The 19,826-nt window shown below is 37.4% G+C and overlaps 1 protein-coding gene across 1 annotated transcript in view; it reads left to right on the top strand.

The window, feature by feature from the left end:
* Window positions 1-19,826, top strand: part of LOC144664997 (uncharacterized) — a 44,462-nt gene that overhangs the window by 19,794 nt on the left and 4,842 nt on the right. Inside the window, exons 9-10 of the mRNA XM_078526185.1 lie at window positions 16,055-16,123; window positions 16,774-16,845. Coding sequence (XP_078382311.1) covers window positions 16,055-16,123; window positions 16,774-16,845 — 141 coding nt within the window. The remainder of the gene's footprint in view (window positions 1-16,054; window positions 16,124-16,773; window positions 16,846-19,826) is intronic.

Below are 19,826 nucleotides of genomic sequence, written 5' to 3'. Positions count from 1 at the left end.
ACAAATTTTCAACTGCCCAGCCAGATCAGCGCGTCTTCAGTTCAAAACTGGCGCCAATATCCTGGAGTGACGTCACTAGCCCCAGCCTCCGTTTATCTCGGTCGTGCGCTAAATAATACCGACTTCAAAAATTGATAAAAAAATCGTAGTTTTAACCAAAAACAAAAATTTTTGTGGGATTTTGCTTTATATAATTCGAAGATTTTATCGGTCAAAAAAGGTTTTTGGGGTTAGGGGCACTTTAACAAGTTTTAGTCGGACACACACACAAACACACGTTCGAAACAATATACACCAGAGAAAAAAGGAAAAAAGAAGCCAAAAAAACAAAACTTGTAAACTATAACTATAACTACGTTATTGACTGTGACAAATATTAAACGTATTCATTGATAAACAACTCAAGAGAACAGTAAAACGCAAGTGTATCAGTGGAACCCGGAGCCCTCGATCAAATTCTTGAGAGCCCTGGAGCCCTATTTATTGTGGCCGGGAGCCCTGGCGCCCCGTTTTCTTGAGGCCGGAGCCCTGGAGCTCTAAACCCCTTTGGGACCCTGAATGATGGATTGCGAAGATATTTTAAAGTTATCTCGAAGTAAGACTTCGAGTAGTGTTCCATAATAATCCTACAAAAAACGTCAATGATCTTTAGGTGGTGTTATACATTGCAATTACATTTAGGGTTAACTTGTATTACATTAACGTAACGTAATATATTACCTATTACGTATTACATTACATTAGTTTTAAGATAGTTGCGGTTAGAATTACATTAAGCGGTGATCTACTTCTTTATCCAATAAGCGACATTAAAATTAAAGGGTACAAGTCGAGGGAAGGAACCTTTTGTGGCCATCGAGCCATCAATAGTAAAATCGTGGCCATCAATAACCAAAAGAAAGACTTACCTGATAAAATGTTCAAAAATTCTAAGGTTTCAATAATACTAAGCTTTGTCGGGGCCAAAGATCACCCCGAAGATCAACCCGGGGCCGGTTTGTCATCAGGTCTATGAAGTAGCCAACATAAAAAGCTTTCTTGCCAACATTGTTTAAGCTTTGCATCGCGGTTTAACACTCTTATCTGTAGGGAGTTGTCATATAACCTGTTGGGGGATTTGCCTTCTGGAGTTTTCGATCACAATACGCAGCTGAAGGACCTGTAAGTTAGGACTCTTTTCCTCATTTTTTCCTTCTTGAGTATTACCCGTAAGTCCCCAAATCTCCATCTTAACCATGTTCCAGCACAGGTCTTTGTCAGCAAGGTAGCTTTTTGTATCCGGGTTTTTACATCTTTTAGCAGTAAGGTGTCAATTTTCCAAAACCTGGGCTCACGTTTGGCATATTCTTTGGATTGTAAAGTAAAATTGATGGCGCTACGATCGGATTTGGGGTGATCTTTGCTGACGTCATTGTTTACAATTTGCCGCATAAGCATACAACTTTGCATTGACAAGGCATCCGGCTAAATTAAAAATAACTCCAGATGTTTTAAGAGCTTATCAAACGTAAAAAAAATCGGTGAAATTTTTAGGTCTGTCATATTGCGTGTAATATTGAAGAAAATATTAGCTCTCAAAAACTGCAAAATTCTGGGTGGCAAAAGCGCTCCATGCTCCATCAGAGCATCTGAACGTCCGAAGGATTCGAAGTTACTGTGCACATTCCGACGATCGCGGTTCAAACCTAGAAATCCGTACGCTCACATGGTGAGAAGAAATGCGCCTACAATCTTTATCAACGGTAATGTACTTCATGTACCGGAGGAAAAATGAAACTAACACCCCCCCCCCCCCCCCCCCCCCTTAATCTCATTAAGCGTGTGTCAGAATATGAGTATCTCGGTGTCGTCTTAGACGATGCCCTCTCGTGGAATGCCCATGTGAAATATGTTTCGTGCAAGGCTGGCAAGAGGTTGGGTATGTTGAGTCGGATATGGTGCAATGTCACCACAAACACTGCAAATATCATCTACAAGTCATTCATTACATGAATTCTTTACTACTGTTGACACGGTGTGAAACTGCTGCAGGAAGGTCAATTCTGATCTCATAGAAAAACTGCACAGGAGGGCTGCACGACTGATCGTAAAACATCATAGCAGTGACGAGGCTCTAAAAAAATCTTGCTTGAGAGACGATGGAGGCAAGACGCCAAAGGACCTGTACATAATCTAGTTCGTAGGTGTATTAGTGGCAAAGTGCCCCAATTAAAGAAATATTTTACCTTTAATAGAGATGCTGTGGCTCTGAGACAAACAAGGCAGGCTGATTTACTTCATATGCCTAAAGTACGGACAGAAGCCGCCAGAAAGTCTTTTTATTATTCCGGTTGCTGTTTTCAAAATAATATGTAAATTTTAAATCTTTCGATTTTATACACATGCAACATAATTTAATTATATTTTAATATTTTTAACTTCCATTTTAGCTACACTGTAAGGCTTTTAGCGACTTTTCAATTTTTACTTTTTACTAGGGCCTCTATTGATAACAGTTTTTTATTGTAAAAGCTGATTGAGTCACCCTGTTGAAATAAAAATAAAGGCTTACCCCCCTCCCCCTGTACGTCCGTGGGTTAATTAACATATATCATGCATTCGCAAATTTTCAATAGAATTCGTAAACGTTCAAATCTCAGCAAAACATACAAACAAAGTGATTTATTTTCTCTTATAACGTGACATTAAGACTCCTCATGGATTCCGTAAGATAGAAAACTTCAAAGTAATACCTGTTTTTGGACCAATTGCGCTAGAACCCTCAGAAAACGAAAAGATTGTCACCTCTCGTAAATATCGGTCTCGTTGCAGCAAGATCGTGTTTTCAGAAGTAAAGCTGCATTTACTTCGCTGTTTCAGCGCTCACTATTTTATTTATTAAAAAATTTAATTTAACTGATTTGAAGAAGAAATCATATTCTTTCATACTGAGGAAGCCGTTTTTGGGAAGAGTCATGTACCCGAACGCATTTTGAGCAGTTAAAAGGAGGCTAAATTTTGGTCCTCGTTTAGCTGGCTTGAGTTATTGGCTTTCAAATTCGTTATTTTTTTTTTCAAATCAAATCGCGATCCTATCAGCTCTACATAAATGGGAAAGGAATTAAAGTTAAAACTTCCTGTGGTGTACACTAAAGAGTACTAAATAAAACTAGTTTCCAAATGGTAAGAAAATAATAAGTGACTGCTGCCCAGAATAATAATAATAATAAAAGGAACAGAATTCGCATTCAGCTCCCCTCTTCCCTAGCAAATTGAAAACGTTTACTTTGAATTCTTCCCCCGGATCCGACTTAGTCAGTCATGACGATGAATTATCATCCTCGTATTAGAGAACAGCAAATTTAAAGTCCAGGGGTATTCTCGTGAGCTGATTTTATTTTCCGTGAAACGTGAATTTAATAAATTTATTCTTCGTGACCCGTGACCGGAAGGTTTTGCGTGTCACATGAAGAGCTTGAATTAATAACCGATATTTGTGTTTCACCACTTTATTCTGCGTGATTTTGAGACGCGAGACCTCAAATGGTTTCAAATGTGACTTCCGTATAATTATCGCAACGTCTCGCAAGGCACCAGGAACTACCAAGTAGCCGAGAGCTTCCCATCTTAATGACCTTCGCTTATTCTTCGTTGACGGATTTCTTCAAACACTCTTTGTAGAGTAAGAACAGGATAAAAGAGTACATTTCTTTCATATTCTTATAATTAATCGGGCGTGGCCGATTTATAGTTTACCCTTTGGTCGTCCTAGAGCATAGTCTCCTGTCGGCCAAAAAGACGGGGATAGCTTGGGGTTGCTACAAAACCGCTACGGGTGACGCATACCGCAATGGTTTTCATTTTAGTTTTGACAGGAAATCGTCGCAGGCACACTTGGTCGACTTTTGGGTTAATGTGTAATCAGGTTGTGTTTTTTTGCTTCGGCGGAAGGACAGAGAAAAACGCTTACGGGGCAAAGTACAGTATGGGGCCCAGTTCTCGGCCACTTTTGGGTAAACTTGTATTTCTTACCTCAAAAGAACCGCAGGAACTTGAAATTTCTCCCAGAGTTAGCTACATTATTCAGCTTTTTGGTGTAAAGCTATCAACCGGTCAAAAATTAATTTGCCCGAGCAATAATAAAAATAAAAGCTCCATTTGTGGGCCCAGTTCTCGGCCACCTTGGCCCAGTTCTCGGCCACTAAAAAGCTTGTGCGTAATTATCTGTAAAAAAAAAATGCTCAATTAATTTTCACAGTCATAAAATCACTCTGTAAACCTATTTATGTTATATCGATCCCAAATTATTTTTATGAGGCTTTGTTTTACTTTAGAAAAGAAGGATTTTAACGCGCCTAGTTGCCTATGTGCAGGTTCTGGCAAAACCGCATTGTGTGACCCGTGCATTTAGATGGTTTATTTTGCAGTGAAAAGGTCTTGAAAGATTTAGGTGTTGTAGAAATAATAGACAAGACAAGAGTCAGCTCAAAACTTAGAGATAAGATTGAACTTTATTTTTAAAACATTTATTTCTTTCATTCTGGCAGCAGCAGATGAAATTATATTAAAAACCAAGCGCTAAGCTGTGATAGCGAGCAGGGTGGCCGAGAACTGGCAAATACGCAAACGTCGCAAGAAAAACTTTCGAAGTAAATTAAGACCAAAAAATACAACGGTTCAACGAAAAGTTAACTAAAGCAGAAAGCTGAATTATTCTACGTTTCACATGCCAAAAATTAGCTCGTATGGTGGGGGCTTTTGGATAAAATACGAATTTAACTACATCCATGAATTTTAAGGAGCCGTAAACAAACAAATTTTTCGGGAATGCAAATTCACCTACCTCCGCGTAAACTCGACTTGTGAGCTTTCTATATCGAATTGAACGATCAAACTCAAGATACTTAAAGCACATGAATCAGTCTATCGTTTGAAGGAAATACCTTTTTCTTTTAATTCAACTGGAGTGTGAAAAAACGCGTTAAACACAAAGTGGCCGAGAACTGGACCCGGTCGAGAACTGGGTCCCATACTGTACTGATATTCACCATTGTGAAATTGCACTTACTTTGACAAGTTAAAATTATTTTTGTAAATGAAAAAGGTAACGTCATTGATGTCACGCAGTGTTTTTTTTAGCAAACTAGATGGTTTGCTGGTTTCTGACTATGAATGGGGGTGCGATCTTGCGGTATATTTTTTGAGCCTGACTCCGCCGTAAAACTTTTTTTTTATTTAGCAAGAACTGTGTCGATTTTCATTTCTGAACAATTGGTCGTCAAGTCGTTTGTCACAAAGAGTAGAATGTTTGTACAGCATGTTTTGGAATTATTTTAGATTTGGTTAGTAAGACGCTTCTGAAGACCTGAGCAAAACATTGGGAATGTACAGTATTAATAGGAACTTGAATGGAATTTTTCACAAGTTGGATAAAGGTATCAACTGAAAAAAATGGACTTCAAAATGAGAACTTGGATTTTGTTGTAATTAAATTTTATCGCGGATTGGATGCATAATATCACGGCTTTGAAAGTCTTCAAATAATTAGAAAGGTTCCTTTCTTCTTTTTGATCTTATTGTTATTTTCATGTATTGATTATTCGAAAGTGGTTTTCGTTGATACGAAAAAAAGACGGGTTTTCACTGAATTGCTTGAAGTATTTTTAGACGTGATAATATTGGCTTAATCAAATTACATTGTGCACGAAATATTTGTTATTCTTTTGTCTTGAAACTTTGAGGAAATTGAAATTTTTGTTTGACAGTAGTGTATGAAAGGCATTTTATAGAACTGAATAAAAAATAAGAAACATTGATAAAGGTTATTTCAAAGATTTATTTTGCCTGATTTTGAAGGGTTTCAGGCGTTTTAAAGAGTGCTGGTAAACGGCTGTATGTTGTTTGTGATTACGGATCTTATTTAGTTTCGAACGCTCTAATTTTTGAAAGGTTAAAACAGGTTAAAACCGGGCGGTTTCATGAGTTTTTTGGGTAGAAAGGTACGGTGGTGGTCAAAAAAAAAAAATGTTTAGAAAGGAATTACTGTAGTAGCACGTAAGTCGAAGGTTTGCGTGAGTCACGGGGTATAGTATGCGTGAGCTGGATTTCCGGCGTCATAACGGCATGTTTTGTTTACTGAAAGATACACTCGACGTTTAGTTAGCTTAGTCGGCTTGGGAAACTCTTTTAAAAATGAATGTTGTAATAGTTAATTAATAGTAATCTAGAATTAACCCACTCTCGATTGGAGTCTGTTCTGGATTCGCGCTACCTTTTCGCCGCGAAGGAATTTTGTAAAATTTCGCTAGTGGAAAGAGGTACTGTAAGAACAGTATCAATAACTCAAAAGGAGGAACTTCTTTGTAGCTCTGAATTAAGACGTATGATAAAAGAATAAGAAACTTTCGATATATGGTTTTCATATTGTTTTTGTCAATTTCCTTTTGTGGCAGATTTTTTGAGAATCAGCTTTTCTTTCGTGTGATGACAGACACAGGACAGAACGAGAGGTGGATGAGAAAGATGCCGAAGATGAATAGGCACCGAAAAACGACAAGAACCGTCAAGGACTTATTAATCGGGCGTGGCCGATTTATAGTTTACCCTTTGGTCGTCCTAGACGATAGTCTCCTGTCGGCTAAAAATGACGGGGATAGCCTGGGCCAATCGGTTTCATTTCAGTTTTGACAGTAAATCGTTGTAGGAACACTGGGTCGACTTTTGGGCTAATCTGCAATCTGTTTCTCTTCTTTGCTTCGGCGGGAGGACAGAGAAAAAAGCTTAAAGGTCAAATGAACAGAAATTTCGATTTTTGTTATTTTTTGCCCATGTGTTTATTAAGAGCCAAATAAACATATCCCAAAGTTTCAAAGGAATCGGACATTGCATCGCAGAGAAATTGCAAGTTGAAAAATGCTTTTTTTAGGCCTTCATAATCGTAGGGTGCTCGGAAAAATTGTCGGAAAATTCTCGAAAATAAGAACTTGTGACGTAATAATTGGTGTTTTTGAAGACGACCGCAGACCGATTCCGCAGACCACAAAAATAAATGTGTTTAGTGACATTTCAAGCAGTTATTTCGTTCTGTTCGGCCGTTCTTCGGTTGATTGATTGTTGGTTGTTGTTCAGAGAGGCGCATTTTTCTAAATAAAATAGCTAAAGCTCAAAAATAGCTTTAAGTTTTGTTTGCTGTCGTTTTGCATATCATGTGAGACATAGGTAGAATGCACGCTGGTATGAAAACAAATCAGGAATCTCTATTGTTTTTCTCATTAGCATTTAACGTTTAATGAGCAGAATTATCTGCACGTGCGTTAACTATGCACGTGCGTTTTGAATCTTGGTACACGTCGGTGCAGTCCGGGGAATCGGTCTGCGGTCGTCTTCAAAAACACCAATTATGACGTCAAAAACTCGTTCCATTCCTTCCATTTCAGTGCGCAGTCATTCAAAAGCGTTTTCGTGAAGCCTTCGGAAATCTTCGCATTTTTTGCTGTAATCCACGCTTTAAGGCTCGGAAAGCAAAATTTTTTCTTAATTTTACTCAATAATGGATAGTTTTAGCGTTTGGTTGGTTAAAATGGCATTTTGAAATTTCTGTTCATTTGACCTTTAAGGGGTAAAGTACTAATAATCACCATTGTGAAACTGTAGTTGCTTTGACAAGTTGAAGCTATTTTTGTAAATAAAAGGGGAACGTCATTCATGTCACGCAATGTTTTCGTGGGAAACTTTGAAACTAGACGCTTTGCTGGTTTCTACAAATAGCAGTGTGATCTGGCGGTACATTTTTTTGAGGCGGACTCCACTTTAAAACTATTTTTTATATATTTGGCAAGAAGGGTATGTCGATTTTCATTTCCGCACAGTTGGGCGTCAAAGTCGCCTGTCACAAAGAGTAGAATGTTTGCACAAGATGGTTTGGATATATTTTTGATTTGACTAGTGACGTTAGTAAGACACTTCTCAAGACGACAGCAAAACATTGGCAATGTACAGTATTGGTGTGAACTTGAATGGAATTTTTTACGAGATCAGTAAAGCTATCGAATGAAAATTATAATAAAAAACCAATTGAATTTTAGATGAAAAATTCCGGAAGTGACATCTGTATTCAAAATAGGAATTTTTGTACAACTTAAAGTTCCGAAAAAAAAGACCACATGTTTTGTAAAAATCACAGACAAACATGATCAGGAAAAAAAAACAGGCCAATGGGTTTTATTCACGAAAATACAACTTTCTTAAGAAAGAGTTTGTAAACAAGACAATGGAATCGAATTACATTTCACACGAAATTTGCATACATTTGAACTTGCAAAAAAGAAGTATCTCTGCCGAGACATAATAGCGAGACCTTACATTAATAATTATTGTATTCTGATCTGATTGTTATTTTTTATGCAAAGTGGTTCTCATCGATGAAAACAAAACGGTTTTTCGTTCACTGCTTAAAGTATTTATAGACGTGAAAACATTCGCTTAATCAAATTACATTCTGCACGAAATATTTTGTATCCATTTGTCCCGAAACTTTGAGGAAATTGAAATCTTTGTGGACTGCAGTACTGCATAAAAGCAGTTCATAGAATTGAATAAAAAGATAAGAACCATATTGATAAAAAACTTTATTTTGGCTCATTTTGACGAAATTCAGGATTTTCAAAGACTGCCAGTAAACGGCTGTTTCGAACGAGCTAATGATATCATGGTAGCGGGCAGGAGTCGGTTCGTTCTGAATTTTTCAATACGGTATACAAGTTACAGGTCAATATACAGACCCTCTATACAGTAAAAAACGTTTTGGGAACAAACCATTGTGAACTTATTTTCTATGTTGATCAGTAAAAATCCTTAGTACGACATGGGGTTTGTTATCAAGTTCGTTAGTACGTTAATACTGCAAGGTGTTTAACCTCAGAGAATTATTATCAAGTGTATTTTGTTTTATTAGCGGTTTATACTCTAAGGTCTTGGTATGGGAGATCAAAATTAAGGCAAATTTCTGTTATTATCTGATTGCTTGGTACAGATTAGTACGATACTGAATTGGTTAGGAAATGTAAACAAACATTAAATTGAATGAGAGTAGAAAGGGAGGGACAAGTGGGGGTGAAATGCAAAGGAGATGGAAAGGGAGGGAGAATTAAAATCCATGCTTGGTTATATCACGCAACCTTTGACTTCTGTTGTTTTCTCACAAGAACAAAACTTAAGGTGGGGTTCTACCTGAATTTGAATGGAACTTTAAAAGATTTAAAGAAGGGATTGAAGAAAAGAATGGAAACACCTCCAAACAGTTGACCCCTCGCAAGAGCACTCCGGGTTGTCAGGAGACTGTTTGGTGTCCGTCCACCAATTTTTAACTTCAAATTCAAATTTTAAAATCACATTAAATCTCCAATATTTCTTATTTGTCTAAATTTTACTAATCCTTTGAGAAAAACTATGGCCTCCCAGACATCCCCCAAAATCGTCCAAAAATTAACAAAATACTGCAAAGCAAATATATATGGGATAAAGCTTTTTTGGATTCCTTGAAACGCGGCTGAAATGGTTTTCAGTGTTTTCCAGCCCTTATACTTTGGGTCAGTACTACTATTCTTCACCAGTTGCTATTACAGTAATGGTATGAAACAAATACCTAATCATTGGTCAATAAGTTGTGATCATTTTCTTGACAATAGTAGTTACCTGATTAGGAGTTGTATACTGTTCCATTAAAGTGTAAGGGCTGGAAAATACTGAAATGCGTCAGCCACCTAAAGCGTTGGAAAAATTGGTCTTCAGGTAAAAACTCCGCCTTTATTAAGTATTGCGAAAAGGCTGCACTTTGCTAAGTATTACAAATTTATATTTTCTAGACGTCTAGTTCAATCGTTTATTTGTATTGTGCGAAATATATTTTTATAAATTGAGCCCATTATGTCATTAAGTAATAATGCAATTTTGAAAACATTCCAGATTTTCATTATTAAATAGAAACACGAAAAATTCAAATTTGGGAAAACAAGCCTGTCAAAATGACGTTGCCATGGTGATTTCAAGTTACTGGCACAATAACTAATCCTACCAAATTATTGCGAGATAAATTTTAGATAAACGCTCAAAGGTTGGCAGCGTTTGGTTGAATCTTGAAAAAGTTATAAGCGTCCATAGTCAGCGCGGGCCTCAAAGGCCCCCTCCCCCCGGCCTGAATAGGTTTAAGTGACTGTTTTTCCAGTGATTTTTACTGTACTGTACCCTGCCTTTCAAGTCAAAACAGATAGCTAATTATTAAGCGCCCGATTTTAAGCTTCTCAAGCTTTTCAAGCTTCTTGTTTTTTAATGAATTTGGATTTCTTCAAACACTCTTTGTAGCGTAAGAACAGAATAAAAGAGTACTTATTTTCGTGATTCGGGAACAAAAAATTTTAATATCCGTGATTCGTTATTTTTTTCGCCCGTGAATCTTGCCAGAGACCCCAGCTCCCCACCCCCCCCCCCCCCCCCTCCTGTACGACCCTCTAATAGAGATATTTTTTTAACCTGGGAACGTTTATTTTGCATGTAGGTTTTTGATGTTTAACCAGTTGAAGGACTTACCCGAAGATATGTTCTGGCAAAACACCAACCTTCAAATGCTGTAAGTAAGACAGTTAATCCTATTCGAGCAAAATGGAGGATTAAATTAAAGTCAAAACAAAAACTTAACGGGTAAGTTCTCTGAAACCAGTCACACATCAGGCACAAAAAGGGCCAAGTAACCCATAATGACTGGCCGCTCGATTCAAGTGGAAAACTAGAGCCAACGATGCACCATGTTGTTTTGGAGGCCACCCGACACTCCTTCAGTCCTCAATATCTGACCGCATTTGCAAGAACATACGTCCACTTAGCATCACGTGTAGCTTACTTCACATGTGAAAAATATAACCATCAAAAATTCATCAAAAACATTCTAAGTCGTGATATTGAAGCCAGATAATCTTATGAAACCATCTAAAAACGGAAAATATGACATTGTCGATATTTCGTCTTTATTCAAATGATTTCATCACGAAATTGTTCGGTTGAGAGAACACAACGGGCGATCCCGAACGGTCAAGATGGCTCCATCTTGACCCTCGCATAGCCAATCAGAGCACGAGTTGTGCTTCATCCTGACCGCACACATAGCCAGTCATATAATAATATATCTTTTTAACCCTGGCTACGGTTATTCTGCTGATAGGGTATTGTCTTCAAACCAGTTAAAGGAGTTACCCGAGAATATCTTCAGTAACAATACCTGGCTGAGTAGTCTGTAAGTGGAACCGTCTTCTAAATCTACAGAATAAAAAAAAGGAATCCTATTCACGGGTGATTGAGGCCCAAGTACAGTGCCCAGAAGATCAATCTCCTATGCAAATTATCAAGGCAACCAGAGTGAATGAGCCCTCATATCATAAGAAAAAAAAACGTGGCGAGCCAGGAGGTTGGTAATACAGCTAAAACAACTGATTTCGCTCAAACTTGGCATATCATCACGTTATAGACATGGGGGCCCCTGCAAAAAATGATCATTTTGACCTATTATGTGCCTATTTAATTACCTAGCTTGAGTAAAGTAATTGTTTCATCATCATCATGAAAAAAAGCCAGCGTATTATTTAATACACTAGATTACTAACAAGACTAAACTCAACTTATTTTTACAACCTGGATGAAATGTAAGTGTAGCACCCCATAGTTTTGACTGAAACCCTTGTGAACAGAACTGCGAGATTTTGCGCTCTTGAAGAAAGTGCGATTTGAACTTTCTTGGTTGGTTCGCGGATCACACCGTGGATTGCTACCTGAAGGGATTTCACAGGCGTGTGATCATGATCATGATCATCATCATCATCATCATCGTCATCATCATCATCATCATCATCATCATCATCATCATCATCATCATCATCATCATTGTTAATTACAAGCTAAATGCAAACAAAAAATCAATGCTGATTATACCATTTCGATCATATGCCATTAATTTTTGGATAGTACGTGTTAGTTTCCTATCAGACAGCAATCAGGTATTATTACTCAAGGATTGTTTGTTAAAACAACTACAAGTACAGCTTGTCTGGAGTGTTACAGTAACATCATAAAAGTAATCCACCTAAGATGAGGAAACTATACCCACAAACTTACTTGCATGCTGTTGCACGCCAACTGTGGATTGAACAATGTTGCGATTTTCGAACGTTGGCTAGATAACTTCAGCGGTATTTCAATTATGGCATGAGCTTTTCTTAATCGGAGCAATATGGGAATGGAGGTCTCAAACATCAGATAAGAAAAAAATCTGCAGGTATAGGCAGTTTTATTCAGGTGGCTAAAGTACAAACTAAATTTTTTTCACAAACAGCTTTTCATAGTCTATATAAGGCACATGAGCTTTTATATGGGCGAGTTAAAGCGGAGTTAGTCACAACCGAGTTATTAGGAAAATAATTTTGAAAAAATTGCAGTATTTATCATGCGACCGACATGTCTCTGACCCTTTTTGGGCACAAATATGGCGGCCACAATCGGTGAAGTAGATTTCACCATTAATATTATCCGCTTCCACTTTAAATCATTTTCCAACTGATATTTGTTCACCCCTGAAATTAGAAAAATACGATAAAAATATCAGTTCTTCGAAACATATTTGTTCGGTTGATCAATTTTTTTTATAATTAATAAATCGCATGTACGTTTTCAGTATTTTAAAAGTTATGACCGTTTGTATCAGCACATGTGCTAGTAATAACGACGATATAAGCGGAAATGTTGTTATTACTGGCACATGTGCTGATACCAGGCTGATACAAATGGTCATAACTTTTAAAATACTGAAAACGTACATGTGTTTTTGCATATTTTATCCGATAAAGGACTACACTTTTCGGCTGTGTAGAGAAGAGATATCAGCTAGTTCCCGAGATTGAAATATGCGCTTCTAAACCAAGGTCATTCTTTAACCTTCGTTCGATGCCAATTAGTAGTGGTCATTATATCCTTGATTTAGCATTTCTAGATAAATCTAGGGAAAAGTTGCTACTTTCTTAGCAAACTAGAAATGTTTATGAACAAATTGATATTAAAACTGTCGGTGTACGATGCGAATGAAATGTTTGACAGCGGCCCGAAAAATGCCTATTTTTCTAATTTTTCAGATGTTGCGGCGGGCCCGAATGGGGCAAAATATTAAATGGCTGCTAACGCTGCCAGAAAATCATTTTGAATCAAACTAAATCTGTTTTAGTTCTAGCCTCGGTAAAGTCTTTCAGTTGCCAGAGTTTCAGGCAAAATTATTTTTTGACGCGAGTTTGAGTGGGTGTTTCTCAGAAAGACAGCCTATTAATAGCCAGACTATACCCATGAAATTGCAGAAGATCTCAAATACTTCCAAGCTTTACAGAGTTTATGATAAAGATCAAAATTAAATTTGAAACGAAGAAATATATTTGCACTCAGAATAAAACTTTAAATCAGTCTTACTAATGCGTCATAAGACACCAATATAGGCAAGCTTGTTTTTTATCTTAATAAACAAAAAGGTAACATACATGGACAAAAGTAAGCAATAACTGCATTATAATTAAGTTTTTTCATTCTTTCTAACTTTATATTGCCTTTGTTATTGTTTTTAAAGCATTTTAAGTTATGTAACATTATTGTAAATAATGCATGGCACGGTCTAATTGGTAAGTTATGTACCCCGGTACTGTTAAGGTTACGGAACATGTTCCCAGATTGAGATAATTAGCGAACCAAGGCTTTCTTTAGCAGAAGAAAAAAAAAATTTTTTTCGCCCGAAGTTATCGTAAAGTTACTTTTTTTACGTGACTTATTACGTCACAGTCCAAACATTTTGAGCTGTCAACACCACTGGACCGCTTGTAAATTTAGCACGGAAGAGCACAACGACCTTCAAAGCGATCGCGTAAGCGTACGTGTTACAGCGCCGTCATGCGATACTTGTTTACAGATCGTCTGGTGATATCGTATTCGTACCCTCATGCGACATCCGCAGACAGTTATGTTTGTGGGCCTTACCAGAGAGACCAGCAGTAAGAAAGAGAGCAAGGGACGAAAGCGATTTGAGGCGAAATTCCGATCCCTCGTTACTCGCTCAAAATCAAACGAAACGATCTCATTTTTAACATGTGGCTTCAGACTAGTATTCTCTCCCCATACGCTATAAGAAAATCTTCAAACAAGTCGTTTAAGCCGTATTTCGGGGGACAAGTTTTAGGCGGTTAAAAATTCGTTTTCGTACAATGTGGACCGGAGGATACTGGTGGCGGAAATGCGTCACGAGACATGCGATGTTGCAATAAAATAGCTTCCATAATTGTGTTTCACAAGTAACTTACCATTTTGAAAAGAAAACCTTGTTTTCCACTTTCAATTTCTTCGGATTGCGTTGATCCTCGTCTGGTAAATTTCGCTTTTCTCGGAGAGCACTATTCATATTTTGAATCTTACCGCCGGTCGAAAGATCAGCTGTTGTCTTGAATTTCGGATTAGTAACGGTTGATTTCATCTGTCACAGCATGGATCTACACACGACTTCCGTTTCCGCCACCAGTATGCTTCGGGCGACATCGAGCCGATCACGTGGTATAATGTTTCGTCCCTTGTCTCTTTTTCTTCTCGGCACTTCGTGCCTCGTTGGAAAGTTTCGCTTTCCGAAGTTCCCCACAAAACAAAAAAAAAACAAAAAAATTTCGCTTAAACTTAGAAAAAAAAAACCCGGTTGTTTTGCTAAAAAAAAACCGATAAAAAGAGAAATTTCCCCGCTGAAAAGTGATATTAACAGTCTTGAAACCGTTCATATACCATTTCGAATATAATCTTGTTTGGTAACTTCCTTAAATAGAATGCCATCAATTACATTCTGCACACAAAAGGTTCCCCACGCGGATTTAATTTTTTAATTTGTTTTGATCGAAATTGAACAAATTCTTAGCTGTCGTCGATACGAAAGATTTGGTCAAGTTTCCATGTGTGCAATGACATTACAACGTTGCGACTCGCATAACTTTTCTTTGGCAGTAACAAAACACAACACCTTTTGCATCGTTTTTGCCTGTTTTGATAATTAATAATAAAAAATGCTTTTACTTGCTGTTTGCCATAAACCTAAGTTATAGCTATAATATTGAGTGTTTGTCCAAAATATTACTTCTATCCTTCCATTCTCCTTTAACGTCATTAAAATTTTAAAGCTATCTACAAAAAAATTTTTTTATCAAAACCTTTGTGTAGTGTGACATTTTCTTTCGTTTGTTTTTGTGATTAATCAGTTGTCAATTTGTAAATCAAGAAAAATACATAAAATAAAAATAAAAATCCCTGATTAGTCGAAATAAAGTTACACAAGAAAATTAATGCTATCAAAAGGAGGGAGAAGGAGAAGAGATGACTCTTTTAATGTAATGATTTTGAACTTCATTATTGTACGCATGCATGGTACACGCAGATATTCAAAATACGAGACTTATGTGTCAGATAACAATGGTTTGTGTTGGTAATTGGTTGGAAATTCGTTCTGTGTTTACATGATACCAGAATGAAATGTCATTCCAGAACGAAACTTTCATTCCGGAATGAAAACCGGAATGAACTCATTCCGATTTCGTCTCGGTATCATGTAAACAGATACAGAGAAATGTATGGGGATGGAATGAACTCGTCCCGGAATGAAAGTCATTCCGGAATCATGTAAACAGGCCCTTAGGATGGGGATATGTACTGATGGAATCTTCATTAGTTTTTAATTAATGTATTTCTGCAGTCGGGATGATTATTAAAAAAAAAACGGTTGTTTAGAAGTGCAATTGTCACGTCTCTTGAAGTAGACCCCGGGAGTAGACCAGTAATGAAATATGATACTGTACCGTTAATACGGCCACCCCGTTATACGGCTTTCAATGTAAAGCAATCATCGAAGTTATATATATTGAATTTTACAATCTGCAGATTGATCGAAAATCAAACTTGGAGATATTCCAAACACTATTTGTACATTTTAAATTGCATGTAATTAACGTTTTTTTTTGATAATTTTTTTGAGGCTCTTGGACAAAAACCAGTTAGTGGATGTGCCGCAAGGAGTTTTCAGCATTCCTTTGTTGATGCAATTGTAAGTAGGGCTTTTCTTATTTTACAGCAAATGATGATTGATCACACTCAGACACTCCTATTAATAACCGTCATGATGCCGGTATATTGTTGTTTAAATCTGCCATTGCCAGTATAGCATGTATTTCACTAGGCAAGTGGTTTCCGTAAAAAATGCAATTACTTTCAGCTTGGTTATTGAAGTTCATGCCCATAATATCATATTCCAAAATATCATATTTGGAGCCCAGACCTCTATGAGTAGATTTACTGCAATTCATATCAACACCTTCTTGACATTTTAAAATTTCATTAAATCTTGGTGACACTGCACCTTTCATTCATTAATTTAATTCAGATTAGGTTATAAAATCTTATTTCAGACAACACTATATTTCGAGAAGTTTTCTCATTTCGCTTAAAGCAACGGCAACCCCCGCACCCCACCCACGGATATAAAACCTACCGCATTTAAAAGCCCACACTTCTTACTGAACTGTACAAGCCCAGGGCTTATACGAGTGGATTTTTGCACTTTCTTACACGGTTGGGAAGCTTGATTGCCTAATGGTCACTGCGCTGGACTTTGGGGCCAAACTGTCCTGGATCGAGCTTATCTGTACATTTTAATTGAAATGTAATTAACGGTTGCTGTGATTATTGATTTGTAAGGAACTTGGACAACAACCAGATGACGGAGATTCCGCAAGGGATTGTAAGCACTAAAACTGAAATGTCGTTTCTGTAAGTTGGGATAAAAATAACTCTCCGTTATTTTAAGTCCGTGCAAAGTGTTTGCTCTATACATGTGATACAACATTTATTATTTTTTAATCGTTATTTTCCTTTCCCTTCGATATTTGTAACTAGGGCTCTCCTTTTCCCGCAAATCAGAGAAGTATGCTAAAAATAAGAAACCGTTCCTTTTCTCTCCTGAAGTTTTTGTGTTGTTAAATTTTGGTAATAACTGCATGCAGTTTAAGATAATTTCTGGAGCTTAATTACTTAAGTATTCCGCGGTCGTTGCATTTCTGAAAAGCGTTACTTTTGTCAGTAATTAACCAAGCTTTTTGATTACTTTACTAAGGGACGGAACATTATTTTCTTGGGAGGCGGGGATGAAAAATCTTCCTCTGCAAACTTTTTTTTAGTTTACGCACCTCTGCAAACATTTTTTTTCGAAATTCTTACTATTTTTTGTTATACATATCGTGTTTGCAAACAATTTATTTTGTCTTTCCAGGCCCTGCAAACAATTTTTTTCAATATTTTTCATTCCCCCCCCCTCCAAAAAAAAATAATGGTCCGTCCCTAAACGGGGGGAGGGGCTTGGGCGTCCGTGGGTTTATCCCACTTAAGGGAGTAGCGAACGTGAGTGCGCACAAAATGTATCTAATACGTTTTGTGTCCACTCACGTTCGCTACTCCCTTAAATAGGATAAACACATGGACGTTTAAGGACCCCCCCGGGTTTTAATGGGAGGGGGAGATGGACCACCAAATGTTTTCGTTGTCCTACTGCTAAGTAATATTATTTCGTACCTGGGCTACCTGCCTCTGGAGTCGCTGACGTTCCCCCACACCCTTCAAATTTCTAGAACCGTAATGATAGATAGGAAGTAATTGTAACTTGAGCTTTATTAGACTGAGTGTTTATGTGAAGAAGTTTTAGTTATAAACTTGAAATTTTAAAAGTTCAGAATTAAGAGGTCGCAAGTCCGCCTTTTCTGATTGGATACTGTGAAGAACTTGAACTTGTTCTCATGACGACATTAAGTGACCAGCTCCGATTTCGAGGTTGCAGCAGTAAGGGTTTTGTGATGATTCGCCAATTGATTTGACAGTCGGTTTTGCTGTTTTTTAAGTCCCGGATGTGTTTTTTAATGTACTACATCATCTGAATGCTTTCGGTCGCTGAAAGCGAGTTTCTGGTTGTTGTTTCTTGTTTTAAATTCGTGCTCTGTCACATGGCAAACATGATGAAGAGCAACAAGCAGAAGATCCTTTATGAAAGCCACGAGGTTAGCAGCGAAAGAAAATGCAGTTGTAGGAAAAAAAAACGACGTTTGCCCTCTCCATGGAGCATGTCTTACAAGTAACGTAATCTACAAAGCTACAGTCACAACAACTCGCAATAACAACCAGAAACACAAATTGTTTGACTTTGAAAAATGTTTATCAATCAGGTGTAAGAAGGATTTCGCGACATTTGAAGGAACATTTTGGCTCAAAGGCGCATTAAACCAGATTATATTTGTTGATCTTTTCCTTTGGTTTCTTTGGCTCTGTTTTTTTGAACCGTCTGCATATTCATGCATAGAGCACTTCTCGAACAAGTGAAACAATCTATCAACTGTTTATAATTATATACACTCTTCAGGCAATTTTCACGAACCTTGGAAATTGCCTGAAGAGTGTGGTCATCGTTTCACCATACGAAAGAGACATGTAGCAATAAAGCAATACATCACTCTTGAAGCCTGAAACCATTTTTTTCAAAAAACTGTAGTACCGCTTCTAAAATTATGTAAGTATGTGCGTGTGTATGTATGCATTTTGTCTTAATTTCTTTTCCTTTTTTGCTAGTACTCTACAGAATAACATGATAAACTTCATTTCAAACGAAACCTTTGCCGTCTCAACTAATTATCTGTACGTATTAAGTTGTGACTCCCTACAAGCTTAAATATTATTCTTTGCTCTATAACTTTACTTCAGAGCTAATTTTACGAACAGCTTAATTATTCTTTAATGAACATTGTACAACTACAAAAAAATTAAAGCCAATCAATTAAAGCTAGTGCTATCGCGATCCAATTTTGGGATACCTGTTTTTTCGTCCAATCGGTAGTTAACCTTATATAGAACATCAGTTTCAAAGCATATTCTCATACGATGAAGAAAAGTGTACTTTTTCGACCTAGAAAGTCAATAAATTTTCGTCCGCCATTGAACCGCCATGTTCCTGTGGCCTGGTTACCAACTACGGAAGCCAGGCTTCCCGGGAAAAACATTTGACGTCATTTTCTCAAGTCGTATACTTTCTGAATCACTGCTATCGCTGCAGGTAAGAAATTCGTCGCTAGAATGCAAACAAGCCATTAAATATTGTCAAATAAACGAGCCTTTTGGGAGAAATAAAGTTTTCCTCGATCGATTGAGTTGAGCAATTGACGTCACAACAACAATCAATAAGGTTCCAATAAATTACCGCAAGCTAAATTCCTTTGGAAGGAAAGCTTTATTTCACCCAAAAGGGACGACGGATTCGGTCATTAAGCTATGACGAATCTGCGGATTTGCATACCCCTATTCATCCCCCTCGAGTTGCGTTAGCAACTATAGTACAGAAAACCACATACCGGCAACTGATGAGATCCACACGGAGGATCGAAACCATGGTCTTGCCTAAAATATATAGTGGCATACACAACACGCAAAAAAGTCAACCGACTTGCGTGTGGTAGATATGCGTTCAATCTACATTTATCTTGTGGTGCAAGAATGTCACACAACGAACAAGGGACTGAGGTGAAAACCTAAAACATCGAGCTCAAAAGACTAAACTCCCGTTAAAATTTATGCAAGATACATAACCTTAACGACTGTACATAACGTCTCTCTGAAACAAAGCAATAGCTTTCTCGAAGTTAAGCTACGCAGTCTCTGGCTACACTGGACAGAAATAAATGTGTCATCCGTGATGAAAAGCAACAAACCTTACA

Source organism: Oculina patagonica, chromosome 9 (assembly GCF_052425735.1).
Source record: "Oculina patagonica isolate OP01 chromosome 9, crgOcupat, whole genome shotgun sequence".
Classification (NCBI taxonomy): Eukaryota; Metazoa; Cnidaria; class Anthozoa; order Scleractinia; family Oculinidae; genus Oculina; species Oculina patagonica.
The sequence above is the reverse complement of the archived record's forward strand: the minus strand, read 5'-3'. Positions and strand labels throughout refer to the sequence as shown.